Consider the following 27521-nt stretch of genomic DNA (forward strand, 5'->3'; position numbering starts at 1 on the left):
ACAAGAACATGAATCCATCTGTCTGTCTGGTATTCTTGGAGCTTGGCCACACTGCGGGAGCTCTGGCTTGCAGCTGGCAGGGCCCGGGGTTGAAGGGACAGCTCCCAGCATGGAAGGCTGTGAGTGGGGGGACATTGCAAGAAGCACTGATGCTCCCCTCTGCAGTCCCCACCCAGTCCTGACTTTGGTTGTCTAGACTGGCTCGACGAGGGGGTCGGCAGCTGGCGATTCTGCCTCTCCAGGAAGTGCAGCTGGGACTGCAGGGTCCCCAGGGACTTGCAGGATCCTCTGCCTGATAATCGTGGAGAAATAAGGGAAGGTGTCTATAGGAGGCAGGTGGTGTCTGGCCTTAGAGGAGAGCCCCAGCAGAGCGACCTCCACAACAGAGGAACCCCAGAACGCCCAGACTGCAAGCTCCAGGAGCAACAAAGGTGGACTGTGCCCCTCCAATGAGGGAATATCTGTCTGTCTGGTTGACTGCCAGCTGTGTGTGTGTGGTCATCTCTGTCTCTGTGTGCCTTTCTCTGGAGCGTTTTCATTTAAGCTTTTGACTTTCTTTATTCCCGGTGTGGACTTGTGTGTGGGCGTCCTGTTGCCAGTTTATGATGCACATGTGTGGAATCGCCCTGAGCTTGCCTTTGATATTGGTGTGTTGTGTGGTGTCATTGGCGTGCACGTGTATGTGTGTGTCACTGGTTCTCATGCAAGAATATGCTTCTCTTATGTGTCTGTCGGAGTGTGCCCCTAGCATGTCCCTCTTGGCTGCTGCACCACCTTTCCTGGCCCTTACCACCTCTTGGCCCACCATATGGGTGCTTTCGTATCCAATTCCCCTCCTTAGCAGGTCAGCTCCTGGAGGGCAGGCACTTGGTCTATTTTGTCCATGGCTCTGTTCCCAGCTCCTGCAACAGTGCTAGGCACTAGTGGGCGCTCAGCAAAATAATACTGACGGAATGAACGGTGTGTCCAACGTATGTGCCTCTCCAGTTGTGCAATTAATCTTGGTGTGATACTGTGTGTGAGTGGGGTTGTGAGACAATGAGGATTTCTGTTGTGTGTTTGTAATGAACTCGGAATGTGCACAAGCATATATGTGTATGTGTGTGCAACATTGAGTGTGGTGTGCACGATCGAGCCCCTATGTATCTCCGGAGAGCATGTGTGATTGACTCTCGTGTGTGTGCCAGCATATCTGTGCATCTCTCATGTGTTTGGCGTAATTGGTGTGCAGGTATGAACCCGCGTGTGCCTCCAGGGCGTGTGGGCGCGCGAGTATACGCACACAGCTCCTGCCCCGCGCTCTCCTCGCGCCCTGCGCTCCGCCTAGGGGCGGAGAGTGGGGAGTGCGGCGAGGGCACTGCGGTGCCGTGGCCCGCCCTCCGCGCTGCGGCTCTGGCGCGTCACAGTCCCTCCCCGCCCCAGCCGCGATCCCCGCCTCCCGGTCCTTTGTAGCTGTCCGCGCGGCTAGCCCGCAGCCGCCCGGAGGCCCCGCCCCGGCCCCGCCCCGGCGCGCACCCCGCCCCGCCTCTCCCCTCCCCGGGCCGCAGTCGCGCCGGGGCCGCCGCAGGCCCGCACCGAGGCGCGGAGCGCGGCGCACGGCGGTGGCCAGGGCCGCGGGTGGGCAGGCAGGCGGGAGCGCGGTGGGTGGCCGGCCTTGGACGGGTATGGCGGACCGGCGGCGCGCGTGGAACACGGAGGACGACCTGCCCGTGTACCTGGCGCGGCCGGGCAGCGCGGCGCAGACCCCGCGCCAGAAGTACGGCGGCATGTTCGCCGCGGTGGAGGGCGCCTACGAGAACAAGACCATCGACTTCGACGCCTACAGCGTGGGCCGCCGCGGCTCGGCGCGCACGCCGCGCAGCGCTGGCCGGCCGGACGCGGTCGGCCTGCCAGGGCCGGGAGGCAGCGAGGACACGGCCAGCGACGTGAGCGAGCCCTCGGGCTCTGCGGTCAGCTCGCCCGGAGAGCGCGACGAGCGGCCGTCGACGCTGCGCATCCGCTGCCCCGCGTCCCGCGACCTGCCCCTCGGCCGGGACAATGGCCAGGTACCCTCGGGGCGCGCGCGGGCCGGACGAGGGGGGCGGGCCCCGGGAGGACCCAGGGCATGGGGCGCCCGAGGGCCATGCCCTGGCCCTGGTGTTGGGGCAGCGGCCGCCAGGCTGGGGAGAGCCACGGCGCGGCCCCTCCCCCACCTCATCGTGCAAGAGGTTCCCAGAGCTGGGGCGACTCGGTGGGGGCTGGCCGGCGTGGTCCGTGAGACTCGGAAGGGATCTCCCGGATCTGGTCCCGGCTCCTCTTCTGCAGAAAGGGAGAGCGAGGTTCTGAGAGGGGAAGTTGGCTAAAGCCACCGCATGGACACTTAAAACGCGAAGGAACCTCTGGGATGAATCTAACCCAGGCCCCTCATTCTGTTTTGTGAAAAGAACTGGAGCTCCGTTCCGCGTTGGTCCATTCATCCATCCACTCACTCGGTAGTAATTATAGAGCACCTACTGTGTGCCGGGCCCCGGGAGAGGTTCCGCGAGTCGCCTGCGGCCACACAGCTTAAAGCTGGAAGGAGCTTTTTTCCGACCGCTCCCCTCATGCTTGCTGGGGGGAAGGATTTGGTTAAGGATTTAGTTCGTGGGGCAGTTGGAGCCGTAAACCCCTACCCTCAAGCGCCAATAGATTCAAGGGGCACTCCTGAGCTCCACAGCACATACCGATGTGCCTGCTTCACAGAGCAAGGTGGAGGTAGAGCTGGGATTTGAACTGGGGTCTCTAGCCTCCCAGACCTTAGCATGGGGCCGGGAGGATCAGGGAGAGGGAACGCTAGGGCTTGGGCCCTGTGGGTATTCTCTCTTGAGCTGGGGGTCACCAGGGAACTGGGGAAAGAAGGGCGGATGGACGACGTAGCCTTTGGACGGACCGACGAGAGCCAGGGTCAGGCGCCAGAAAAACGGAAGTTGGAGCATCCGAGGGCTGGGGAGCTTTCGAATTGGTCCAGACCTGGATGCCGGAGCACTGCTAGGTGCCAGGCCCAGGGTAGGCGCTAGGTCCCTGGCTCAGCAACCTGGCCCCCACCCTCCAGAAGTTCCCAGGCTAGAGTGAGCGCCGGATTCATTGTGAGAATTAAATCAGATAATGCCGGTCGGTAGTGAGCATTCAATAAATGTTTGTTGTTGACTTTTATTACAATCATTATCATTTTAATTAAACCTTCCGCTCTTAAATGCTATGAGTGACCCAGAGTGAGCCTGGAGGGAAGCAGAGCTTGATCGGGGCAGGTATCTGGGAGGGCTTCCTGGAGGAATAGGAGCAGGGGACTGGTAGACACGGTGTGGGCCTCTTCGGGCCCCATCCCTTCGAGGGCGGGCTTTCTGTAGCTCCAGAGCTCTCCGTGGTCCTGAAGCCGGAGCCTCGCAAGGGAGAGGTCCAACAGCAAGGGTGTGTGTGTGTGTGTGGTGGTGGGGTGGTCAGAAAGGGAGACGGTGCGAGAGTCCAGCCTCCTCTTCCCCCACCCCTTCTTTATCTCCCCCTGTCCACTACCTTCCCTGGTAGTCCGACCTCTCTTGGGATCCAAACTCCCGAGCCCGATGGGGAGGCTTCTGGGCCGCGGGCCGAGAAGCCGGACCAGCACCAGGGAATCCGGGTTTCCAGCCAAGGCGCTTTGCTCTCTTGAGCCTCAGCTTCTCCATCTGTCAGATGGGGGTGGCCGTCTTCTCCCGGCCTTCCTCAAAGCGTGGTGGAGTACCAGGGAGACGAGGGCGCTTTGTGCACGGCCCGTAGCTGTCCCAAGGAGAGTTCCTCTGGAGCTGCGGTCAATGTCACCAACGCCAGCATCTCCCCCAGGGCGCAGCCTGGGCCAGCCCCGCAGCTGCGCCCTGACGCTTGGGGACGCTGGTCGCTTCATCTCTCCCGTTCCTCTCCGCTACTCCTTCCTCTTCTCCCTGTGGTCCCCTCTGCCTTTCTCCATGGCTTCTCAGGGACCGGACAAAAGGCAGCGCCTCTGGCGCGCCCGGGGCTCCGAAAGCACTCGAGCTTCGCGACTGTGGAACTCAGGGGCTCGCGATCTCCACGGAGGGAGGGTTTTACTTTCTGCGGGCAGAGCGGCCTTGAGGCTTGGGTTACAGCGGGCTCGAGTTCCGGGGCGGGCCTCACCGCTCCAGGGCTTTGCAACGGGTGCCCCGGCCCTTCCCCCCCGCCCACCAGGCTTCTCCCTGTGCTGCAGGAGGGGTTTCTGCGGCGCAGGCGCAACGATTGCCGCTGCCGGAGGCTGAGCGGCTGCGGCGCTTTGTACCGGCGAAATCTGCTTGGGAGCAGCGATCTGTTTGGCCAGTGGCGGGCGGATGCTCCTCCCCCTGATACGCACGTGGTCTTGTCCCTTGCTCTGGGAGCTTTCTGCTCAGATCTCCACACTGACCCCAGGGAACGCCCTGGTACGTGGAACCTAGGACTTAACAACTCCAAGGAAGGGAGTGTAGGACTTGGGGAGGGACAGTGTCCCCACCTGCAATTTCCGGTCATTGACAAGGATTTTAGGCCCCGCGGAGAGCCAGGGATGCATGAATGCGTGGAGGGAAATGAGTTGTAAACAGAGTGTAGGGGAACCTGGCATCTCCGTGCTGCTTTGCTGCAGCTAATATGTTTTGCACCCGGGGTACATCATTTTACCTCTGTAAGCCTCAATTTCCTATCTGTAAAATGGGAAAATTATGCCTAGTGTTCCTGGGATACTGAGCTGGCTTCTCTGTGAAGCTAAAACCTCACCTCTATTTTAAGGCCCAGGTGTCTATGGCCTCCTGCCCTGGATTAGGGGACTGGCCTCTGGGGTGGTGGAGGTCAGGGCCCCAGCCCCCAACCACGGTGCTGGGGGAGCTGTACCAAGCCTAGGCCACCCTCGCTCTGGATGGCAACTTGAAAGCAGAAAAGGTGAATCGTTTCATAGGACCTGTGGGGTTGGATTTCGCATGCAGAAAATGAACAACGAAGTGGTGGATAAGGTTGGTGTTTTATTCTGCCTGGGAACTTGGGGCACCTGTCCAGTGAGGTGGGGGCTTGCTGGGGCTTCCCCTTTTCCTCCATCTTTCATCTATTCCCCTCTGCTGTTGTGAACCTTGTCAAGCTGTGACCTGGCTTCCTGCCCACCTCCCTCTGGAGCAAGATCTGGATCATGGACTCCGGGGCTGGTGTCCACACTGCTGTGAGGCAGGAGCACCCTAGTCCTCCTCCTGACTCCCAGCTTGTCCCCGGGCTGTGGAGACCTTGGTGCCAGTGGCCCAGCCCTCCAAACACCTGCTGTCTTGGAGGCAATTCTGTGGGGTGAGCTGTTGGCCCCAATGTCAGGCTGCTGTGTGGCCAGGGAGCTGCTGTTGGAGTAGAACAGGTCAGCATTAATTAAGGCCGTACCCTTCTGTCCCTGCCGTTCCCCCTGCCAGTTAGGGGGTTCCACCTTAGAGGCCCCCAGGGAGGGCTGGTTCAATGCTAGGATGGAGAGGGTGGCAGGGAGAGGCTTCGTGGTGGGGAAGGCATTGGAGATGGGTCCAGGGGAGTGGGCAGCCTTTTGTCTGGGGTAGACTATTCAGGGAGAGGGTACGGCGTGAATAAAGGCTTGGGGTCCGAGATGGAAAAAGTGCTTGGTGCATTCAGGGAGTGGCACTCGGGAAGGATAAACGGAGGCTATGGAAGGAGAGGCAAGAGGGGAGCGGTCCTTGGGTGCGATCCTGGAGGGCCAAGAACGTTCCCAGCAGCTTGGGCTGATCCTTGGCCCCTGTCCCACACTCCCTCCCCCCACACCCCCGCAGATGTTCCGGGGAGGCCTCCAGACGCGCGGCCGCACACCTGTGGCGCCGCCCGCGGGCCCTGACCGCGCCGTCTTTTTCTTTTAAAGGAGCCCTGAAAACCAGACTCTCTGGATCGCGAGAGCGAGGCCAGGGCCCGCCAAGGGCGTGTGCGCAGGGCGGGGGTCGGCGGGGCTGGGCGGGTGGGGGGCGGGGGGCGGAGTGGGAGATCCGAAGGGAAGCGCTTCCTGGTTCGAGCCGAGAGGGGCGAATCGGGCTTCGCTCCGCGCCGCCGGGAGGAGCTGTCTGCAGCCCCCTCCTCCCGCCCTCGCCTCTCCCTCCTCCTTCTCCCGCCCTCCTCGCCGAGCCGAGCCGGGCGGTGCTGGCAGCCGGAGCGGCGGCGGGCGGGCCGAGCAGCCGGGGCAGCCGCGCGTGGGCATCCACGGGCGCCGAGCCTCCGTCCCTCTCTCTATCCCTCCCGGGCCTTTGTCAGCGCGCCCGCGGGGAGCGGGGCCGAGAGCGCCGGACCGAGTCAGACAGCTCCGCAGGTCAGCGGCCGGGCCGAGGGCGCCAGAGGGGGCCATGTCGTACCAGGGCAAGAAGAGCATCCCGCACATCACGGTAAGCGGCCCCCGCCCCCGCCGCCCCGCGCTGGCCTTTGTGGGCTGGGAGTGGACGTCCGGCAGGGTCCAGATCCACTGGGCGCCGGCAGGGGCGGCCCCCGAGGCCTCCTGCGTCGCCGCGGGTGGGGCGGGGCCGGTCTTGGGATTTCAGCCCCCTCCCCCAGCCTCTGGGGACAATGGGGGTGGGGGAGCCCCGCATGGCGGGGCGGGGCTGGAGCCGGGAGTCCCTCTCCCCGCGGGCTTGCCACCCCCTCCCCCCACGGGATGTGCCAGAGGATGGCGTGGACAGGGAGGATGCGGAGCCGAACAAAAGAGGGAGGGGCGGGGGTCCGAACCCCCTTCCCGCAGGCCTCGCGCGGGAGTGGGAGGGCGAGCTGAGCCTCCTTCTCTCGGCCCCCGCACCGTCCGGCCCATGCACCCCACAGCCCAGTACCTCCCCAGCCAGAGGAGGGAAAAAGATCAACCAGCGCTCCCCACTCCCCGCCTTTACTGATGGAGTGGAAGTCCGGACCTAGGGACAGCGCCATGATGGAAGCTCGGTCCACCCCTCCCCGCAGCTAAAAATAACCTAATGGGGCGACGCTGGCGGCTGCGGCCCGGGAAGGGTTAATGCTGCCGACGCTGGGCCGCGAGAGGGTGGGGACGGTGGTGGAGGCAGAACAGCCGGGCTGCGTCCCTGGGTGTGGCCGGAAACAAAGGAACCCCCGTCTTTACGCTTTGTCTCGGGGTGGGGAGCTGAGGGCGCAGCGGTCAGGAGCTGGCCCTCCGCCCCAGGTCCTGCCTGGCATCAGCGTGGAGCCTGACTGTTCCTGAGCCATGCGGACCACTGGAGCCCATGTATGCAGGAGCAGCCCAGGGCCGGGAGGCGGGATTCTGGGCGTGGTGGAATCCTCCAGGGTGACTCCTGAGGTTTGACTACTGGAGGGAGACCCAGCCTGCTCATTTATGCAAAATTCAGGCTCCTGGACAGTCACAGGGCACCTGCCAGAGGGCAGCCTTAGGTAGGCGGAGGGATTGACACTTCCACTCACCTGCCGGTGGCCTGTCCTGTGTATTGCAGGCCTGTTTCTTTAAATCGTGGCAGCAAGGCTTTGTGGATGGCATTACCCACGTAAAGCTCCCTGAGGCTGGAGCATAGGCTGAAGGCCTCCGCCACAGGAAGGTCAAGAGAGACCCCAGGCCCCCTGCCTCCCCTGCACTGTCCTGCATCCGCCCCGGCTCTGGGCTGAGTCTTGAGTTAGAAAATTCCTTCAGGGCCCAGCCTCCGCTCTTGCCAGCAGGCCTCTGCCAAGCCCCCATCCGGAGGGTGGGCACCACCTCTTCTCTGTCCCTCAGCTCTGCCCTCTGAGACGTAGAGGTGTAAGTGGCCCATTCGTAAACACTGTAGTTGGTCGAGAATCACTAGAAGACATATGGTTGCTTCCTCCTGGGCAATGTGAGAAGAAGGCAGGTGATATTTGAGCAAGTCCCTGCCTTGGGACCCTCTAACCCTGCCTCCCAAGGGAACTGAGGCAGGTGATGGGGTCAAGGGTGAGGCAGTGACTCAGGAGTCAGGAGCTCTGGATTTGAGGCTGTGTGCCCACAGCAGGTCTCTAGTGCTCTCAGGTGCCCAGTCTCCAAGGCGGAAACTTAATAGGATGGCCTGCAAGGCAGGTCTGTGGGATGCTACCTCCGAAAGTGTGCAGTCCCAGTCTGCTAAGCTGAAGTGCGCACTGGGCCTACTGGCTGTCACCCTCTGGAGTGGAGATGCCTACGCTTTTCCAGCTGATGGAGCTGGGTGTCTGATGCCTCTCTGAACCTCAATGCTCTGCTGTACGATGTAGGCCCCTTCACAGGACTCCTGAACATCCTAGGTGACCCTCCAAAGCGTTTAGTGTGCTAGGTGCATGACAAGGGCTTCAGATCTGCTGACAGGTCTTGCTGCTTTAGTTCTTCATGTGAAACAATTAGTCAACTTGTGTGTAAAGAGAAATCAAATGGGTGGTTCCAGCAGCCTCTAAAGGTGATTTCAATGAGCATGGGAAGGAGAGAGGCTGTAAGTTATGCTTAGTTCCTGGGAAAGAGGGCCTTGATGAGGATCATTTGTGTTCATTTGGCCCACATCAGCCAGAAGGGTTTGTGGTTTTAAACAAATCAAAACCTTCAACAAATCAGAGAGGATCCACTTGTATGGGGCTTCACTGTGGGACCTTTCATCTTCCTGAGTACCTTTTGCTAATAACACACATACACGTGTTGTGATAGGAACCAGATCCCTGCCTTAAATACCATGTAACAAATGGGTGAGCACTGTGGCTTTTCAAATGGCTGCACCTTAACCTGTTCCATAGTAGGCATTTGACAAGTTAATGCAAACCCATTGGCTGTTAGTGGGTTTGCATTAATTTGTCAAATGACTGCCATGCCAAGCACAGTGCTGGGTGCCAGGAAGAGTGGGAAGGAGGTGAATGCGTTTGCCCTGGCCCTTCTAGAGCTTAGCCAAGGCTGACATTTCAGCCTGAAGTGGTAGTGAAGTGTTAAGGGTATCATATGGAGGGGCGGAGGAGACCCCAGCAGGGAGACTCAGCTTGGTCCTAGGGGAGACAGAGGGGATAGGAGGAGAGCAGGGTTCTTCGTGGAGCCCGTGGGACCCCAGCAGCAAGGGAGTTGGCATGCTGGAGAAACTGAAGGAAAGACGGCCTCCGGAGAGCCCACCCTCTGCTTCCCAGGGCAACCTCTGCACAGTTAAATCAAATCATGAAGGCAGTTGAGATGTTTCTGACAGCCATGGTGTGTGGCCTGTGGAGAGACCTGGGGGCTTAGAAAGGATCAAGTGTGGTTCATGGGAAGAAGTGCTGGGGTAGCAGGCATAGCTCTCAGCTTCATCCCCAGGTCCCCACCTGCTTGTTGCTGGGTCATCCTGTGCCCCTCTGAGCCTCAGCTGTCTCATCTGCACAGTGGGGATAAGGGTGTAGCTTTGCCAGTGAGTTCAGAGACTGGAGAGGTGGGAGCTAGAGTGGGGGAGGTGAAGGGGCATCACAGGCAGGGGCGCAGCATCGCAAAGGCAAGGAGGCTGATCGTTCTGCTCATGTTGACGATGATGGTGGTGTCTTCCTCTTTTTTCCATGTTTTCTGAGATAATATAGTAGCCGGTTAGAGACGGAAGAGCAAAAAAGCAGAAACACTTAGCTCCTGCCCGCAAGGGCTGTTTGAAATATTTATAAAGCTCTCTTTCATGCGTGGCTTTTTTTTTTTTTTAATGAATGGCACAGTTGGGGATTAACTTAGCTGAAGCGGCTTCTTGTGCCCACTGCAGTGAGTAGAGCATCCTGGGTGTGGCTCTGAGCAAACAAAGGCACATGGCTTCCTAGCCCTGCAGAAGCTGTTGGCTCTGAATAGAGCCACCGAAGGGGGGAGGCCTGCTCAGTTGTGAGAGGAGCAAAGAGTGTCCACCATGAGGATGACGGAGTATTATTAAAAATAAAGCTTCATGAGTACCGGTCACATGTGTTTTTGCTCTAGTCCAAGCATTCGGCACAATTGCCATTATCTCTTACCTAGTTCTAAGCACGGTACTGTGAGAAAGGCAGCCTAGGTAGATCACCCCTCTTTCCCAAAGAGTAAACTGAGGCTCAGAGAGATTCAGAGGCTTGTAAAGGTTCTTCATTGGCCAGTGGAGGAAGGAGAGCTTACGTTCAAGCAGGGAGGATAGATGGGCTGGTCTGTGTGCTAGGAAAACCACTGCCCGTGTGTGTGTGTGCATAGCTGTGTGTGTGAGTGCCAGTGTGTATGTAAATGTAAGTGTATGTCTTTGGTGTTTAAATGTGTTTGTGTGTGTGGGGGTGTGTGTGTGTGTGTTTGATTAAACAGTGAAGATGATCAGGAAAGAAAGATCAAGTAAAAATCACATCAGGCTGGATTAGTTGCTCTAATTTGCAAGTATGCAAAAAATGTGTGAGGCCTGTTATGCTTTTTCCCAAGGGTGACATTCGGCCCATCTATGGATACCCAGTGGATTCCCTGCCTTTTTACACAAAGGATTTGAGATGTCCACAGTGATTTGTCATGCATATGGTGAAATCAGATGGAAGTCGAATAGCAGGACTGAGGATCAAGGAAGGACAGAACAAATATGCCAGTGATTAGAACACTGGAGTGTCCATGATTAGTCATCCACTACTGACTCTGAGCATCTGTCATCCAGGGCAGAGAAGCAAACACCCTCCATGATGTCAAGGTCATGATCAGAGAGGGAGAAGTGGACCATTTTTAGGGAAAACATTATTTTGTTTAAATCAAATTCTTAAAAATGTCTCAGAGGGGACATAAAAGTGAAAGTGACATAACTATGCTACCTTAACCCTGAATGCCCATTTCTTCTAATGAACATGGCCAAGACTGAATACATGGAGCACACACAATACAACATACATGAGTGTGCATGGCACATAGTAAATACCTAACAGGTCATAGCTCTGTTCTGAAAACTCAGGCTGTGTCTTTGAGGAAATGAAAATTCAGAATGGTAGCTAACCAGCAGGTGTGGTGGGCAAGCGTGTGTGTGTGTGTGTGTGTGTCCCTGACCTTAATTATCTTGCCATCTAAGTGACAAAGTGCATGCACATAAAACAACTTAAGAAAGACTAAAGGGTGCCTGTAATCCCAGCACTTTGGGAGGCCAAGGTGGGCGGATCACTTAAGGTCAAGAGTTTGAGACCAGCCTGGCCAACATGGTGAAACCCTGTCTCTACTAAAAATGCAAAAATTAGCCAGGCATGGTGGCGGGCACCTGTAATCACAGCTACTCGGGAGGCTGAGGCGGGAGAAATTGCTTGAACCTGGGAGGCAGAGGTTGCAGTGAGCTGATATCATGCCACTGCACTTCAGCCTGGGCGACAGAACGAGACTCTCTCAAAAAAAAAAAAAAAGGAGAAAGAAAGACAGGAAGGAGGGAGGAAGGAAGGAAGGAAGGAAGAAAGGAAGGAAGGAAGGAAGGAAGGAAGGAAGGAAAGAAAGAAGGAAGGAAGGAAGGGAGGCAGGCTGCGTAACAGGGCACAGGTGTCAGAGGAATTCAGAGAAGAGATGACTCAGCCCTGGCAGAAGCAACAAGAGATGGCTTCTTGGGATTTGGAGGATGACATCAGCCAGGTGTTGAGGGACTTGATTGGTTGAGGGAAGGGAAGGGCATGCAAGGTGGGTGGAATATTTCACACAGGTGAATCAGAGGATGCAGAACTGGAAATACATGTGAGTGGGTGGGGCTATGGGGGGATTCTATAAAGCTTTGAAAATCAGGCAGAATGCACCCAAGGGGATGGAAATAACACGTGGGTTCTAAGTGTGTCTTAGATATGAATGGGTTATTTGATGTTGAGCAAGTCACTTTCTTTCCCTGGGCCTTAGATTCCTTTTCTTGACAGGGAGAGTTGGATTAGATAATTCAGTTCCAAGTTCTAGGCCACTCTGATCTTCTTCTGTGGTTAATAGGAAGGCACTGGAAGTTCTTGAGGTAAGAGGCTGTTATTATGACAGCAGCTTGTAGGAATGTGGATTCTGAACTCAGACTATCTGGCTTTGAATACTGGCTGTTTTACTTACTAGCTGTGTAATTGGACAAGTCACTTATTCTTTCTATACATCAATTTTATCTGTACAGATTTATGTTTGGAAATCAGAATGATATTTCCTAAGATTTTTTCCCCATAGAATTAAATGACTTAATATGTGTAAGATGCTTAAAATAGTGCCTGCACATATTAAATACAATGTGGATTAGCTCTTATTATTATTACTGTGGGATGGTGTATTAGCTTTGCTACATAGCACTCAACCCCAAGGTCTCAACAATATACACTTATTTTTTGCTCATGCTACATGAGGGCTGTGGGTTGGCTGTAACTTTGCCCCTGTTTACTGGTCGGTAGTGAGTCTGCTCTTTGCATCTCCTCACTTTGAAACCCAGGCTGAAGGAGAAGAAAAGCACAAGAGATTGGCAGCAACCTGAAATATCTTTAAGAACTTCTACTCAAATATAGCATATTTCACATCTGCTGATAGTGTACTGGCCAAAGCAAGTTGTATGATCAAGCTCTAAATCAGTGGGAGAGAAGCAGAAAGTCAGTCTTTCTAGAGGAGATGTGAGGATTAAATGTGAAAGTTCTGACATGTAAAAGATGCTAATACACACCCATGGAAGCTGATGATGAGGTGGTCAGGAAGCACAGGGATTGAGTTTGGAAGAAAAATCCCACCATTGGTTCTTAGGTTGAACTGGATTTGGTAGCAAGCTCCAAATTGAGGTGTCTCAATGGACAATAAGGAATAGATTGGAATGAGGGTGAGAGGCAAGGGACAGAGATAGCTATCAGGGGCCCATTACAAAAGGTATTGGTAGAAGACAGAAAAATGCAAGCTATTTCAACAACCAGTGGTTCTCAGCCTATGTGCTGCAAGCACAGTGGTGTACTGAAAAAAATTCTCTGCAGATGTGCTGCTAAATTTTGATCAGCATTTAAAGTTTATGTTTGCTACAACCAAGTCTACAAATTATTGTAGCATCTCTCAGGTGGAGCCCTGAGTATTCACAAGCAGAGAGATGTAGAATACAGTCTAATTTGCTGTAAGTAAAAGTCAGCTCTTGTCATGGAAGAGGAACACCAGAGGACTTTGCCCTGAGAGCATATAAAAGAACATGGTCAGGGCAGTGGACAGCACCATGGTGCTGAACAGTAACCAAGTGCAATCAGAGCTATTATAGACCTGTAAGACAGCCACAGTCACACTGTAGTGGGCGGGCATGGTGATGGTTGCAGACTTACTTGGTGTAATTTTAATCCTGCAAGAATGCTGCAAAATTTTATGTGATTTGGAAGTATGTCCTGAATACAGTAAGGTTGAGAACCATCGCCCTAGAGAGCTGTAATGACCAAATCATAGCTTTGCTCTGAGAAGAAACAACTCTGAATTGGTGTTGGTAGTTTGGGAAGTGGAGTGGGATCTTGGATGCTTCATAGAGAAGTTGGTCTAGAAAACAACAGCAAGCAGCTAAAAGGAAGAAAGCAATGTCTGTGGATATATGAGATTATAGTTCCCCACTCCTTCCTTGGGCCTGTGTCCCAGGCATCCAGAGCATTCACCTTGACCTGGCACACCATGTGTGGCCCTCTGCCTTTGTATCAGCTGTGTCCATTCTCTATAGAGGATCCCTCTTCCTGGGCTGGGGGTGGTGAGCACTTCGATTTCAGTATCTTTGGCTTGTTGCTCATGTCCATCTGCTCCGCTTGACCGTGGATACTTTGAAGACTGGGAAATTGTCTGATTCTCCTCAGGAGCCCCTCAGGAACACTGGGGATTCACAGCGGGGATGCCACACTGTGTGAGTGAGTGAATGGGACCAAGATTGTGGACTTCTTTGCTGATTGAGGTTTCAGCCACAACTGCATTTAGTCTTCCTTAACAAGGCACTATCTATGGATTTAAAGTGAAGGTAGTTACTATGCAGAAGGAGATGGAGGTGGCATGAGGAGTTTTGGAGCTCAAAGAGAAAAGAAGGTGTGGGGGCCCCTGAAGTGGTGCTTTGACAATGGGGAGAGGGCAGATTTGGTTTAGTAATGGGCTTCGCTGCATTTCAAATCGAATAGGAAGCTTTTGCAAAACGTACTTTTTACACACGAGCACATTGCACGTCTTCCCCTCTCCCTGGGGCCTTGACTAAATAATGACCTGGTGTTGGAACTTGGAGTCAATTCCATGGGAAGACTCATTGGATCTGATGCAGAATTGCATACAGCAAAAAGGTGGCTATTTGAGGAAATTTTGAACCTGCCCCCAAATTATGTTGCTGTGTATTTTTAGATCATACCGTATCCATAGACTCTTAGGGCTTAAGGTCTAATAAAATCTCAGCAAATGTTTGATTTCTATAACCTCAAGGTTGAATGGAACTTTTAAATTATGTAAAATTTTATGTTGTACAATTAGGGAGGAAGGAAAAAGTGTCTGTCTACTGCTTCTCCCCTGCCCCCACCATTCTGCCCTCAGTGCAGAAATTCCCAGTATGCTCTCTTTGCATACCTCCAATGACAGGGAGATCACCACTTTACATGGCAACCTGCTTTACTCTTGTACAGCTCTGTTGTTAGAAGGCTCTTCTTTATGTAGAGTGGGATTCTGCCTCATGCCCTACTTTTGTTCTCAGAGTCTTCCCAAGTTTCTTCTTCCACACTGCTATTCCTAGAGGCACTGGAAGATGTTTCTCCATTACTTAGGACCTTCTCTTTTCCAAAACCACTCCAGTTCTTTATTCCTCCTCTATCATGATTTCCACATACGGTGTTAGGTTTTCCTTTACTTTCTTTCATTTTCCTTTCCTTTCATCTCATTGTTTTGCTATATTTTATTTCTGAACATGCAGAATAAAAAGGAATCTAAATAAAACTTGAATTATTGGGGACCTCTTAACTAGTTTAAAGGCTTCCTAAGGCCGTCAACTCCTCTGAGAAGCTGATAAAAGCAATCGAAGCTTTTTCCTGCATCCTCAAATGCATGAACATTTGGCATAGAATGTTAGAGCATTTGGCATAGAATGTTAGACTTCATAGGCCAGTGTTCAGTGTATTGGGTGCTTTTACATATTATTTCAAGTAATCTTGTGAGGTAGGTATTTTGATGGGTTCCATTTATAGATGAGGAAACTGAAGCCAACAGAGATTAAGTATCTTGCCAAAGATCACCCTGCTAAGAAGCTATGTGGGAATAAGCTGCTGTCTCTGGTGCCAAGGATTTCAGTCTCATGGGGGAAATAAGATATATTAAAGTGAGCTGGAAAATGAGCGTCATGAACAAATGCTGACCAGAGGTGCAAGCCTCATGTTGTGGGAACTCCAAGGAGTGACCTTGTGATCCTGGACTCAAGACACTGCACGTGACTAAGAAGTTGGAAAGCAATGAACAGAGCAGATGTGGCCAGAGATCCATGCTGCAGGGAGGCCACAGATGAAGGCACAGGTTGTGAAGGTGCAGTTAGGAAGGCGGAGTGTGGTGTGTGTAGATAGATGTGGTGGGGCGTGGCCGAGAGAGGGCAGGGCTCAGGCCAGGAAGAGCCTAGGAGGTGTGCTTTGTCCTACAGATGAGGACAAGCTGGTGAAGGATTTTGAGGAGAGGCGAGGCATGGTTGGATTTGCATTTCAGAAAGGTCACTCTGCCTGTCATATGGAGCGGACAAGATATTATGTGTCAGGGAGATGGGGTGAGGGCTTACTGGGGCAGGTGCATTGGGAGGTGAAAGTCAGCAGGTAGGTATTAGAACAGTTCCAGAGTAGATGCAACAAGATCTAAAAAAGAGTTAGGTTTGAGGTGGGACAGATTAGAGAGAAGCTGAAAATGGAACTGAGCATTTTAATGAGATCTGTTACCCCACGTTGCAAGGATTAAAAAAAAATAAGGCACTGTGTGAAGTGCTATCCATGGGTTAATTCATTTCATTTATTCAAAAGTTTCCTCTGCATTTGATGGGAAACAGAAGCACAGAGAGGTGAACTCACCCATGTGACACAGTTTGGAGGTGTGGGGCCACGTAAGACCCTAGGTAGTCTGCCCTCTGCACCCATGTTGTTAGGTGCAGTCTGGCCTCTGCTTTCATATCCAAACATCGCCTCTTTGTTAAATGAGCATGCAAGGAGAGAGTAAATATAAGCACCTGGCTCCCAGGAGGCATTGGCAATGTTTATTAGGTGACAGGTTTCTGCATGCAATGTCTTTCCCCTAGAAAGTCTTTTGCAGTTTTCAGAGGCATTTAATCTGCCTTAACCACTTTTGACCACTTTCACAATAATCGTGTCAAGAGGGCAGGTGAGGTGTAAGGCCTGGGGTATGTACTTGATAAACACTGAACAGATAAGTGTAGTCTATCGCTGCCTGTCCCTATTTTACAGAGTGGGGAACTGAGGCTCAGATGCATCAACTAGGTACACTGAAGAGAACACTGTTCTAGTCTCACCACCGAGAGGCAGTGGGGTGGTCTCTGTATAGGTGCCAGGTGGAATTCGGTTCAAATCCTAGCTGCTGTACCATCTCTTGGCTGTGTGACCTTGAGCAAATTACTTCTGAGTTTCCTCACTTGTCATACTTATTCCCACTTTTAAGGTGATTTAAGAATTAAAAATGAAAACCCATGTAATGCAGAACTGATCCTTCATATGAGTTTAAGGAATGTGCACTTCTTAAGGCAAAGGAGTTCTGTTCAGATTTCTTTCTATAAAGCAAGAAGCTCAGACCAGAACACAGAGAAATGGGTCAAGTCACCAATCACACATGCAGCTAGCATCATCTTTCCCCATGCAGCGTGCAGGCCCTGCCCACTCTTGGGGTTGTGACAGAGGTGTGCTGTTTTAAAATCAGATATTCAGTCCATCAGGGAGTGCTCCCTGAAAGTCTGCTGGTACAGTGGGACCTGAAATTGTGCACTTATAACTGCAGTTGTCATGGAAACAGGCATAATCTCGGAAAAAAAAAAGTCCTGCAGTCCATGGGGACCACCTGTATCTCCCATTCATGAAGGGGGGAAAGCCACCCTGTCCCCTACCCATGAGAGGGGGAACGAATGTGTGTTAATTAGATTCAGGCTCATACTGGTTGCCACTGCGTGGGTTGCATTCCTGGATAGTGTGGCAAAGGGCCACTGGCTGACAGGCTGTCCCCGTAGGCAAAATCAAAGGCAAATGGATGGTTTCTGTGAATAAATATGAGTGTGCAGCTGGATGGGATGGCAGCACTTGCCGTTGCAAGGAGGCCAGAGCGGGGAGCTTGCTCAAGGGGAAGGCTCTGGTTATTCAAGGTAGGGACCAAGTCATGGAAGTTTGACGTATTTGAGCTATAAAACCTCTCATGCAGCAACCCCTGTGGCTCCCAGCACAGAACCTTTACGATGTATTAATTCGCTTTGATGCGATGATGCTGCCTAACAAACACCCCTCCTAGACTCTGTGCCTTACAGCAACAAATATTTATTTATGGCATTGGGTTTGTGGGTGGTAGATGCTTATTAGCAGGGCTCAGCTCAATTTGTCTTCAGTCTTCTGTTGGGGTCAGGTGTGCTCCTCAAATCCTCTCATTCTGCGGTTGCCATTTGGGTCCTGTGTTTTCATGGCGGGAGGTGGACTGTCAAGGAAAGCTGAACCCACCTGCCCCTTAAAGCTTGTGCTCAGACTGGTGCACTCCCAGCCAAAGCAGGTCACATGGGCAGCACACCCACAGTCAGTGGGGCAGGGGGGCTGCACCGCACCCACTTTGGGGCATGGTGAGGACTTGCCACAGAGGGTCTGTGTTGAAATTACCTGGGGATGTTTGTTAATAATATAAATTCCTGGCTTGTAATCTAGATCTGGTGAATGAATATCTTGATAAAAGCCCCGATGGGAATTTTTAGCAGGCAATTCCAGGGCATTTTGAGGACCAGCTGGGCCATGGTGTCGTGCTGTCAGTTTTCAGGAAGGGGGGTGGCGGGGGGGTATGCGTACCGATCATCTTGAAGTTTTGAATTGCGAATGTGAGCCTCAACATCATGAGTATGTGGTTTTTAAAGGACTAAAAACTTTCAAAACCCACCTTGACATTTCCTTTGTTCTAAAAGAAAGCAGTTCCCCCTGCATTCAATGCTTGGATAAGCACATTTCTACAAAATGGGCTCCTTTGATCTTTTTGAGGCTCATTTCCCTGCTTCTCTTTGGAAAGAAAGAGTTTCTTCATCTTTCCAGAAGAGACTGGTCATTTACCATGAGATTTCCTGCCCTTCCCACTGAGGAATCAGGCAATCTCATCTGAATTTGCATGGCCTCTGAGACCCTATGTTGACACCCACCTGTTCATGATTCCAATGACTGCTCTAGTGGAGCACGTGGGGGCCATGGGAGTTGCTTGCCCTCACCCCAACTTCCTGGAGTGGGAGAATTAAAGTATTGGAAGTAGTGTAAGGTCTTGATCTACCAACACTGAAAAGTACTTGAAGCCAGCTTTGTCCACTTGGAAACATAAGTCATGATTATTTTGACTCTGCAAGGCCAAAAGAAGAATTTTTGAAGCAAAACTTTTTCTTTTTTTGAGACGGAGTCTCACTCTGTCGCCCAGGCTAGAGTGCAGTGGTGCGATCTCGGCTCACTGCAAGCTCCGCCTCCCGGGTTCACGCCATTCTCCTGCCTCAACCTCCCAAGTAGCTGGGACTACAGGTGCCCGCCACCACGCCCGGCTAATTTTTTGTGTTTTTTAGTAGAGACGGGGTTTCACTGTGTTAGCCAGGATGGTCTCCATCTCCTGACCTCATGATCCGCCCGCCTCGGCCTCCCAAAGCGCTGGGATTACAGGCGTGAGCCACCGCGCCCAGCTGAAACAAGACTTTTTAAAGAAGCTGAGAAAGAAAAGCAGTAAGAAACTGTAAGGTTGGATGCGGTAGGGGGCTGAGGGGTCTTCAGCATCAGGGTTTGGAGAAAACTCACGGTTTCTGTGCCCAGTGTCAATTCAGGACCGCGGACAGCACCAATCCCCACCTGTTCCTCACCTACCCACAGTACCTGGAACTTTCAGAAGACGGCGTCTCTGTATCTAATGTTTATTTGGCTGGGATGCTTCCCTTCTCCTCTCCCAATTTTTCTAGATTTCTGAACTCCTATTTATATTTTGGAACTCAGCTCAAGTTTCCCCTCCTTGATGACATAGCCACGGTCTTTTCTCTGTCACTGTAATAACAGCTTTGGTTCTCTGCTATTTTTCGGATAGCCAAGGTTGCTAAACCAGTGATTTTTGGATAGAGGTTGATTGGATAAGAATAGCATCCCATCTCTTTTTTTTTTTTTTTTTTTTTTCTGAAATCTAGACCTTAATAGATTTTGTATGCCTTCTGACAGCCACCTTCATGGTGGAGATGACAGATTTATTCCCACCATGCAAGAGGGAGAACAAAAACCCGGGGAGGTTTAATGCCTCACTCAGGAATAGACAGTGATGCAGAACATTCACTGTCATCCAGAACCTCCCCACTGAGCTGAGGCTGACTGCGGTTGCTGCTGTTTGTTTTTTTGTTCTGTGGATAAAAATGCCTGAAGCTGGCCGGGCGCGGTGGCTCACGCTTGTAATCCCAGCACTTTGGGAGGCCGAGGCGGGTGGATCACGAGGTCAGGAGATCGAGACCACGGTGAAACCCTGTCTCTACTAAAAAAAAATACAAAAAATTAGCCGGGCGTGGTGGCGGGCGCCTGTAGTCCCAGCTACTCGGAGAGGCTGAGGCAGGAGAATGGCGTGAACCCGGGAGGCGGAGCTTGCAGTGAGCCGAGATTGCGCCACTGCACTCCAGCCTGGGCGACAGAGCAAGACTCCGTCTCAAAAAAAAAAAAAAAAAAAAAAAAAAAAAAAAAAAAAAAAAAAAAAAAATGCCTGAAGCTTTAAAGGCTAGTTTTTGTAAGCAGAGCTCAACCTAATGCTTAATGTTTGTGAAAAAGAACAAAAGCGTCCTGTCAATGTCAGCTCTCTCCCCCCAGTGGGGGCTGGATGGAGATAACAGTAGGTTTGGAGAAGAATCCCTTTCTCCTGCCTGGCTGCTCCTCTGACTCATGAGACATTTGGCAGCAGAGACACGAATGCAGCCCAACAGGGTTTTGGTAGAGTCTTCGCGAGGACGCCTTCCTGCAGCATCTGTAGTGTGCAGGCTTTGCACTTGTCAGGCTTCTCTCCCAGCCAATGGGGTTAGGTTTTCAGGAATTTGAAAAGCAGAAAAGAGAGATTTATTGTGTGTCCATCTATGCTTTTCTCCCTTTGTTTCTCTCTTCTCTCCTTTCTTTCCTCCTCCTTCTATCTTTCCATTCCTCTTTATCCTTCTTTTATCTCATCTTCCTTTTCTCTCCTTTGCACTCCCTCTCTTTTCAAACTTTCTCTTTCTACTTTCTCCCTCTTTCCTTGCCTCTTGTCTGTTGCCTCCCTCTTCCCCTCCTGCTCAGCAAACATCTGCTAAATACTGTGTAAGGGTCCTGGCTGGTTCCTGAGGATATAAAGATGAAATACATAGAACTCCCCTGGCTATGAAGGGGTGTCCAGCCCAATGAGAGATGGGCACATGAACTGTGACCATTGGGGGAGGGTTGTGCATTGGGAGAGAGCTGTGCGTTATACTGGCGGTTAGATCATGGGGGAGGACCCCAAAGTCTCCGTAGGGGAAGCCAATGACTCCAGATCCACTTCCTTTTGAATTCCTAACGCAGAAGTTTGTAGTTTGCTTTTTCTCCTCACGTTTTATTATCTAGCACTTTTGTTCGTGCTTAAAACTTCCTGGAAAATATTTTAGTAGCTGTAGTAGCTGAATGATACTTCATTACTGGTGTGGTTATACCATTGTAATTAATTCTGGATCACGTCTTTGTGTATCATTTTGTGACCCTGTTTTAGATATTTTCTGGAGGACAAATTCCCAGCACTAAATTTATGGGTCAAAGGACATGAACATTGTTAAGGCCTTTGATACCTGTTGCAAACTTGGCTGCCACATATTCTTACTGAGGAATCCCAGCTTTGAGGAGAAGATAAAGACGATTCCTCTCCCTTCTTCCATTTCCACCCAGCGCTCATGTGATGTCTTAGCTCGGAAACGTTTCTATGTTCTGGTTCCTCCCTGATGAAAACCATTCCATGACCTTCACCATGGAGCCCAAACTCCCCTTTACACACGGCACTGGGTCCCTGAGATCTGGTTTCTGCAATCCTTTCCAGATTCCCCACTTTGAGGTCACCCTTCAGCCAAAGAAGACCACTTACAGATCCCCAGGCATGCCAGGCTGCTTCTGACCTCTGTGTCTTTCCCCACGCAATATGGTCTGGATCTGTGTCCCCACCCAAATATCATGTTGAATTGTAGTGCCCAGTATTGGAGGTGGGGTCTGGAGAGAGGTGATTGAATCACTGGGGCGGATTTCCCCCTTTGGTGCTGTTCTTGTGACAGTGAGTGAGTTCTCAGGAGATCTGGTTATTCAAAAGTGTGGCACCTCCCCACTCTCTCTCTTCTTCCTGTGAGGTGCTCACCCCCCACCCCCCACTTTGCCTTCAGCCATGATTGTAAGTTTCCTGAGGCCTCCCCAGAAGCCAAGCAGATGCCAGCATCATGCTTCCTGTACAGCCTGCAGAATCGTGAGCCAATTAAACCTCTTTTCTTTTCTTTACAAATTACCCAGTCTCAGGCATTTCTTTATGGCATTGTGAGGATGGACTAATACACCATGTGCTTCCCTCTCTTGGGATCCCTTTTCGCCTTTGCTGTGTGGCTGATACCTACTCATCCTCTAAGCTTAGAGGGAATGCTTTCCCCCTTAGCAGAGTTGACGTGGAGGCTGCCTCCGTGTTCTGTGGCCCTCTGCACTTCCCACACTGGCGGCAAAGGCCAGCTGTTGACTTAGCCTCCCTCACTGGCCTGAGCACCCCTTGAGGGCACAAGCTGCATTTAAGCTGCTTACACCCATCCTTAAACAATGATTTATAGCATGGAGTTCTAGCCACAGAAAATGGCTGAGAATGAACAATGAGCTCTTCACCGGCCAGGCCTGGGCTGAGTAAGCACTTCGAATACACGCCTAGGACGCAGAGCCGATTATCCCCATCTCATAGACAAGGAAACTGAGGCTCCGTAAGTCACATGGATAATAAGTGGAGTCAGGATCCAAACCCACCTCTGTCTGAGTGTGGACGTTTTGCTTTTAAGCGGCGCTGACACAAGAACATGATTTGCTTTAAAGGTCATTGCTGTCGCCGTGGAATGAACTGGCATCTCTGACACGCCCTAGTTAATCAATTCAGCTGTTAGACTTTGGCTGAGTTTTTCATGAGATGCTTTATTTCTTCAAGGTTTATACATAATAATTTTTTTTTGAGATGGAGTCTCACTCTGTTGCCCAGGCTGGACTGCAGTGGTGCGATCTCAGCTCACTGCAACCTCCGCCTCCTGGGTTCAAGCGATTCTCCTGCCTCAGCCTCCCAAGTAGCTGGAATTACAGGTGCCTGCCACCATGCCCAACTAATTTTTGCATTTTTAGTAGAGACGGGGTTTCACCATGTTGGCCAGGCTGGTCTCAAACTCCTAACCTCAGGTGATCCGCCCACCTCGGCCTCCCAAAGTGCTGGGATTACAGGTATGAGTCACCGCACCCGGCCTAGTTTATACATAATAATGTTTATGCAGAGTGTACCATTGTTCACATCTGCTGTTTTCCCCTCACAGTAATCCCGTGAGAGGCAACAGACAGCACCAGTATTATTTTTTTATATAAATGTGTGAAGTTGGTGTTATTAATTTTTAAAACATATATTATGTAACATTTACTTTTTAGTATACAGTTCTGTGCACTCATATTTGCTGCATGAGAAAGGCAGCCTTAGAAGGCAAGGCCCATTGATCTTATTACTTGAGTGGGGGAGGGTTCTAAGTTCTATCTTCTTATGAGGTGTCACGGATTCTAGAGTTTGGGAATGTTTAAACATGGGACAGAAGCCTGGCTTGGTGGCTGGAATGCTGGACAGGCCGTTAGGAACCAGCCCTTGGCTCTAGCCTGCACCCTAACTAGTTGTGTGAACGTGGAGGTTACACCTGTCCGTGGACCTCATTTCCCTGGGAAGTGGGATCAGACCTAACATTCCACATTGACCATTCCATGCAAATGGCCACGAAGCACGTAACTCCTTCAAAGCCCATTTCCTACGGTCTCTTCTGTGGGAAAATATCTCTTCAGATTTTCCACACCACAAAGGGACCTGAGTTTGGAAAAGATATCAACTCAGTTCTCCTTTTGAATATTCATATCAAATATCAGCAGAGGCAAAGATCTGAAAAGTTCTGTCATAAAGACATCACTGCTTCTGCTTAACCCAGAGATTGCTTTTTTTTTTTTCCTTTTTTTGGGGGGGTAGGGGGTGGGGAATCTCACTCTGTCGCCCAGGCTGGAGTGCAGTGGCGCAATCATGGCTCACTGCAACCTCCGCCTCCCTTGTTCACGCCATTCTCCTGCCTCAGCCTCCTGAGTAGCTGGGACTACAGGCGTGCGCCGCCACGCCCGGCTAATTTTTTGTATTTTTAGTAGAGAAGGGGTTTCACCATGTTAGCCAGGATGGTCTTGATCTCCTGACCTCGTGATCCGCCCACCTCGGCCTCCCAAAGTGCTGGGATTACAGGCGTGAGCCACTGCACCCGGCCTTAACCTGGAGATTTCTAAACTCACGGCACCAGGGAACCCCTGTCTGGGCCTGTACCTACTAAAATCTCTCTGAGCTTGAGTTCTGAAGCACACGGCTTTGAAAATGCTTGTTTAAGAGGCAAAGGAACTACTAATTTTAAGAAAGAACATGAAGAGGTTGAATCAGTGCTTGGCTTCCTATGGGCTTATTTTTTCAGAAGTAGACCAGCACCTGAGAGACACTCAGGGCTTGGTGCCCTGGGCGCGCCTGCTTGCAGTGTCTGTTGGTAGTTAGGGAGGGGGTGGATTTGAACACGAGCTCCACCATCTGATTCTAGGAAGAGCATAGCAGGTTGGGCCGATCTTCTGGCACACAGTGCATTAAAATACCACCTTTCAGGCTGAGCCCGAAAAGCCCCCTATTAAATGTGACAAGGCAGATGGGTGCCTGCGGGGCGGCCGTGTTCCAGAAGCCATGCACCAGCTGCTGGTGACTTATGTTTCCTGTTCTGGAGCCGGGGAAACATGCACGCCAACTTGTGGGTGCTTCCTGGACGTGCAGAGCCCGGGCCTCTTTTTCCCATTGGTCCTAGAGTGCCGTCAAGAGGCTTGGTGAGTTTCCTCCCTGGGGATGCACACATCTTTTTTAGGGGTACAGATAGGTTGTGGGGCCTAGGAGCAACTTACCTTGAAACATCTTCCTCCAGAGACCCTCCTGCTGAAGAACAGGATGTGCCTCTTCACACTGCTCTTCCTCGGCTCACAGCTGTGACGCCTTTCTCTCCATCTTCACCCATTCATCTGTCAAGAATCAGTTCAGTCACCCAGCCAGCCAGCCAGGCTGTGTCCAAGATGCCGGAGAGGCAGCAGTGAAGAAAACGGACAAAGTCCGTTGCCCCCGTGGAGCTCACAGTCTAGTAAAGACAAGTGCTGTGCAAACTCCAGGCAGTGCCGTCCCCACCAACGCCTGTGTCATGTGTCCCCTGGGGAGTCGTGTCCTGCACTGCCAGTGGGGTAACACACCAACGCTGTGATTCCAGCGTGGCAAGTCACATTTTAGACAGACCTAGAAATACATAGTCTGCCAGATGTGCTATAAGTACTGTGAATACATAAACGGGTAAGGGATGTAGGGTCAGCTGGCGGGGTGATGGTGTGTGTTGTCCCAAACAGGGGAAGTTGAGCGGAGGGCACTCAGATCTAAGTAACATCAAGCAGGGCCCAAAGAAAGTAAGAGCAGGAAGACTGCCAGGATCCTGGGACTCCAGATTAACTGGGGTCTTGCTGACCTTGGCATTCACTCTGAGGGAAGTATGATTCTGATGCAAGAAGCTTTGAGCAGCCGACTGCATGATGTGTTTCTGATTCCTTAGTTTGGGTTAAACTCTTCTTCTCTGGGCTTGCAGGGCAATGTGGCTGATGCCATAAGACCATGGGACCTGGTCCAGGGGACCATTGAAGTACCTTGTGTGCACTTCCTCAGACAGCCTTGGCAAGATCAAGCTCTAGTTGCCCACAGTGCTAGCCAGGTCAATATGCACTCTTTATTGGATTCATTTAGTGAACAGGATACCCTCCCTCCAGTCCCTGGAACCGCCTCCCAGATGCACCACCTGCCTCCAGGTTCTTGACTCAGGCTCTGCTGTCAGACCACCACCTACTGTGGGTTGTTCTTGTCAGTTTACTTCTTTTTTTTTTTTTTTTTTTGACAGAGTCTCGCTCTGTCGCCCAGGCTGGAGTGCAGTGGCACAATCTCGGCTCACTGCAAGCTCCGTCTCCCAGGTTCATGCCATTCTCCTGCCTCAGCCTCCTGAGTAGCTGGGACTACAGGCACCTGCCACCACACCTGGCTAATATTTTTGTATTTTTAGTAGAGATGGGGTTTCACTGTATCAGCCAGGATGGTCTCTATCCTGACCTCGTGATCCACCCACCTCGGCCTCCCAAAGTGCTGGGATTACAGGCATGAGCCACCGCGCCTGGCCCAATTTACTTCTTTCTTCCCCACGCAAGGGATGGGCTTCAGGGCAGACACTGTATCTTATTCATCACATCTCCAGCCTGGAGAGAATACAAATGGTAAATAAGCACATGGAAAAAAATTACAAGCCTTCACGAAATGGAAATTGCCCAGGCACGGTGGCTCACACCTGTAATCCCAGTGCTTTGGGAGACCAAGGAGGGATGATTGCTTGAAGCCAGGAGCTCAAGACCAGTCTGGGCAACACACTGAGACCCCATCTCTACAAAAAAAATTTAAATTAGCCAGGTGTGGTGTCACATTGCCTATAGTCTCAGCTTTTCGGGAGTCTGAGGCTGGAGGATCACTTAAGCTGAGGAATTTGAGGATGCAGAGCTGTGATCACGCCACTTCACTCCAGCCTGGGTGATAGAGTAAGGCTCTGTCTCGAAAAAAAAGAAAAAAGAAAAGGAACACAAAGTAACAAACATTAATAATAAACAAGAGTGCTTAGTGTTTTCATGCAAAGAATGGGGCATTCCTTTTGGAAAGCTGTTTGGTCATCTTTATCAAGGGCTGTAAATAAGGTTTACGTTGTTCGACCCAGTTGTTAAGCTTCTGAGAACCTTGCCTAACAAATCATTCGAACTAAGGAAGGAGTTTTGTGCACAAAAAGTTCATTGCAGCAAAATACGTATCACTGTACAAAACAGAATATCACTTCAGTAACCAACCATGGGGGAAATATTAAACAATTTATTATGTATCCCTGAGATGGAGTATTTTATGATTATTTAAAAAATATAGCCATGAAGTGGGGCGGGCACGGTGGCTCACGCCTGTAATCCCAGCACTTTGGGAGGCCGAGGCAGGCAGATCATGAGGTTGGGAGATTCAGACCATCCTGGCTAACATGGTGAAACCCCTTCTCTACTAAAAATACAAAAAATTAACCACGTGTGGTGGCAGGTGCCTGTAGTTCCAGCTACTCAGGAGGCTGAGGCAGGAGAATGGTGTGAACCCAGGAGGCGGAGGTTGCAGTGAGCTGAGATCGTGCCACTGCAGTCTAGCCTGGGCGACAGAGCGAGACTCCGTCTCAAAAAAAAAAATTATATATATATATAGTCATGAAGAATGTACAGCAAGTTGGGATGTGCTTATGGTAAAATGCAGAAAGAACAGAACTGTGTTCTTTTTGGTTCCCATAATGGTCTGGGTTCTGACTTGCATATCATTCCCTCTGCCCGGAACACTCCATATGGTGAAGCTTTGTTTATGTTTATGCATAAACATGTTTGTGGCTGAGTTCCATTCTGGAATGGTATTGACAAATAGAAGAGGGTTGAAAGCCTAGTCTGTGCCCTTAGGATAGGCTAGGGGATTGAAAACATCCTTCGGGGAACATCATCTGAATACATGAATATTTACGCAGACATACTCATACAATCCTGTGTGTGTGTGTGTGTGTGTGTGTGTGTGTGTGTGTGTGTGTGTTTATCCACCTTCCTCTAATGACACATCCATTTATCTATCTATAGTCATACAGAGTGTAGATATAGGAAGTATAGACTCTTTTTTAGACTTATTTTCTGGGTCTGTGCTTTCTCTGCCCGACGCCCCAGATAAGGTTGGCAGCCCCTTTGGTTGGCTTCCATGGCAGGTCCCCACTCTTCTCCTCCTCAACCCCACATACCCCATGACTTGATAAACATCTGTCTCTCCATCTGTCAACCCCCTGAAAGCAGATTCCAGCTCTGTGCCTGGTCCCCTCTGGAGCTGAGAGCATCAGTCGGTAGCTGATTGGTGCTTGGATGAGTGAGTGGATGTGTGCACTGTGGGGGAAGCAAACAGGAAAAAGAGTGGGGAGACATCAGAATGTCAGCTGGGAGTTGTACTGGAAAAGTGGGGTTTTCTTTTTTAGTCTCTTCACTATCTTTTAAAATGTCTCTAAGTTGATCATTATCATATTTAATAATACCTGGATAACTCCCTGTTCTACAAATGA

General features: G+C 51.4%; 1 protein-coding gene across 3 annotated transcripts in view; it reads left to right on the plus strand.

Moving 5' to 3' along the window:
- The first annotated feature begins 1539 nt into the window (after positions 1-1539).
- CRMP1 (collapsin response mediator protein 1) overlaps positions 1540-27521 on the plus strand; it is a 73441-nt gene continuing 47459 nt past the window's right edge. Inside the window, exons 1-2 of one of the 3 annotated variants that reach the window (XM_063619744.1) lie at positions 4349-4418; positions 4762-4982. In XM_063619744.1, coding sequence (XP_063475814.1) covers positions 4950-4982 — 33 coding nt within the window. In that variant the 5' untranslated portion in view covers positions 4349-4418; positions 4762-4949. Of the gene's footprint in view, positions 2046-4348; positions 4419-4761; positions 4983-6015; positions 6381-27521 lie in introns of those variants that run through there. The other 2 variants (XM_055245435.2, XM_055245436.2) reach the window with 2 other exon arrangements.

Source organism: Symphalangus syndactylus, chromosome 16 (genome assembly GCF_028878055.3).
Source record: "Symphalangus syndactylus isolate Jambi chromosome 16, NHGRI_mSymSyn1-v2.1_pri, whole genome shotgun sequence".
Taxonomy (NCBI): domain Eukaryota; kingdom Metazoa; phylum Chordata; class Mammalia; order Primates; family Hylobatidae; genus Symphalangus; species Symphalangus syndactylus.